The 956-nt window shown below is 51.4% G+C and overlaps 2 protein-coding genes across 2 annotated transcripts; both read left to right on the top strand.

The window, feature by feature from the left end:
- Positions 1 to 88: 88 nt before the first annotated feature.
- On the top strand, positions 89 to 682 carry Pmar_PMAR026479 (glyceraldehyde-3-phosphate dehydrogenase, putative; the record flags this gene model as incomplete). Its single annotated transcript, XM_002774752.1, has 1 exon — positions 89 to 682. A coding segment is annotated over one exon (594 nt), but the record flags the coding sequence as incomplete, so codon positions are not given.
- Positions 683 to 726: 44 nt separating this feature from the next.
- On the top strand, positions 727 to 888 carry Pmar_PMAR026480 (glyceraldehyde 3-phosphate dehydrogenase, putative; the record flags this gene model as incomplete). The annotated part of the gene is made up of 1 exon (XM_002774753.1): positions 727 to 888. The coding sequence occupies one exon, from the start codon at positions 727 to 729 to the stop codon at positions 886 to 888; it is 162 nt and encodes a 53-aa protein (XP_002774799.1).
- Between the last annotated feature and the right edge of the window lie 68 nt (positions 889 to 956).

Below are 956 nucleotides of genomic sequence, written 5' to 3' on the forward strand. Positions count from 1 at the left end.
TCTCAAGTACGATTCCGTCCACGGTCAGTTCAACGGTACTATCGAGGTCGCTGAAAACGCCCTCATTGTGAACGGTCAGACTATTCAGGTCTTCTCTGAGAGGAACCCCTGCGATATCCCGTGGGGTAAGGCCGGTGCTCATTATGTCTGCGAGTCCACTGGTGTCTTCACTACTGGTGAGAAGGCCTCTGGCCATATTCAGGGTGGTGCTAAAAAGGTTGTCATCTCCGCTCCCCCTAAGGATGACACTCCCATGTTCGTGATGGGTGTGAACAACAAGGAGTATACTTCCGATCTCAAGGTTGTGTCCAACGCCTCGTGCACTACTAACTGCTTGGCCCCTCTTGCTAAGATCATGAACGACAACTTTGGTATTGTCGAGGGTCTCATGTCCACCATTCACGCCACTACTTCCACTCAATTGACCGTCGATGGTCCTTCTAAGGGTGGTAAGGACTGGAGAGGAGGCCGTTGCGCTGCTGCCAACGTCATTCCTTCCTCCACCGGTGCCGCCAAGGCCGTCGGTAAGGTCATCCCCTCTCTCAACGGTAAGTTGACTGGTATGTCCTTCCGTGTCCCTACCCTGATGTTTCTGTTGTCGATCTTACCTGCCGTCTCGAGAAGGCTGCCACCTACGACGAGATCGTTGCCGCCGTCAAGAAGGCCTGTGAGGGTGACATGAAGGGTGTCATGGGTATCACTTATGATGATGTCGTCTCCACTGATATGTGCAACGACAAGCACTCTTCCATCTTCGATGTTAAGGCCGGTATCGCTCTCAATGAGCACTTCGTCAAGCTCGTCTCCTGGTATGATAACGAGTGGGGTTATTCCAACCGTCTTGTTGACCTCGCTGTTCATATGAGCAAGGTTGACGCCACTGCATAAATAGATATGCTACAGCCATTTTTCTGATCTACAACCTTCCTTCATGGCTGAATGCCAATTTCCTAAAC

This window comes from Perkinsus marinus, assembly GCF_000006405.1.
Source record: "Perkinsus marinus ATCC 50983 genomic scaffold scf_1104296957520, whole genome shotgun sequence".
Taxonomy (NCBI): Eukaryota; Perkinsozoa; order Perkinsida; family Perkinsidae; genus Perkinsus; species Perkinsus marinus.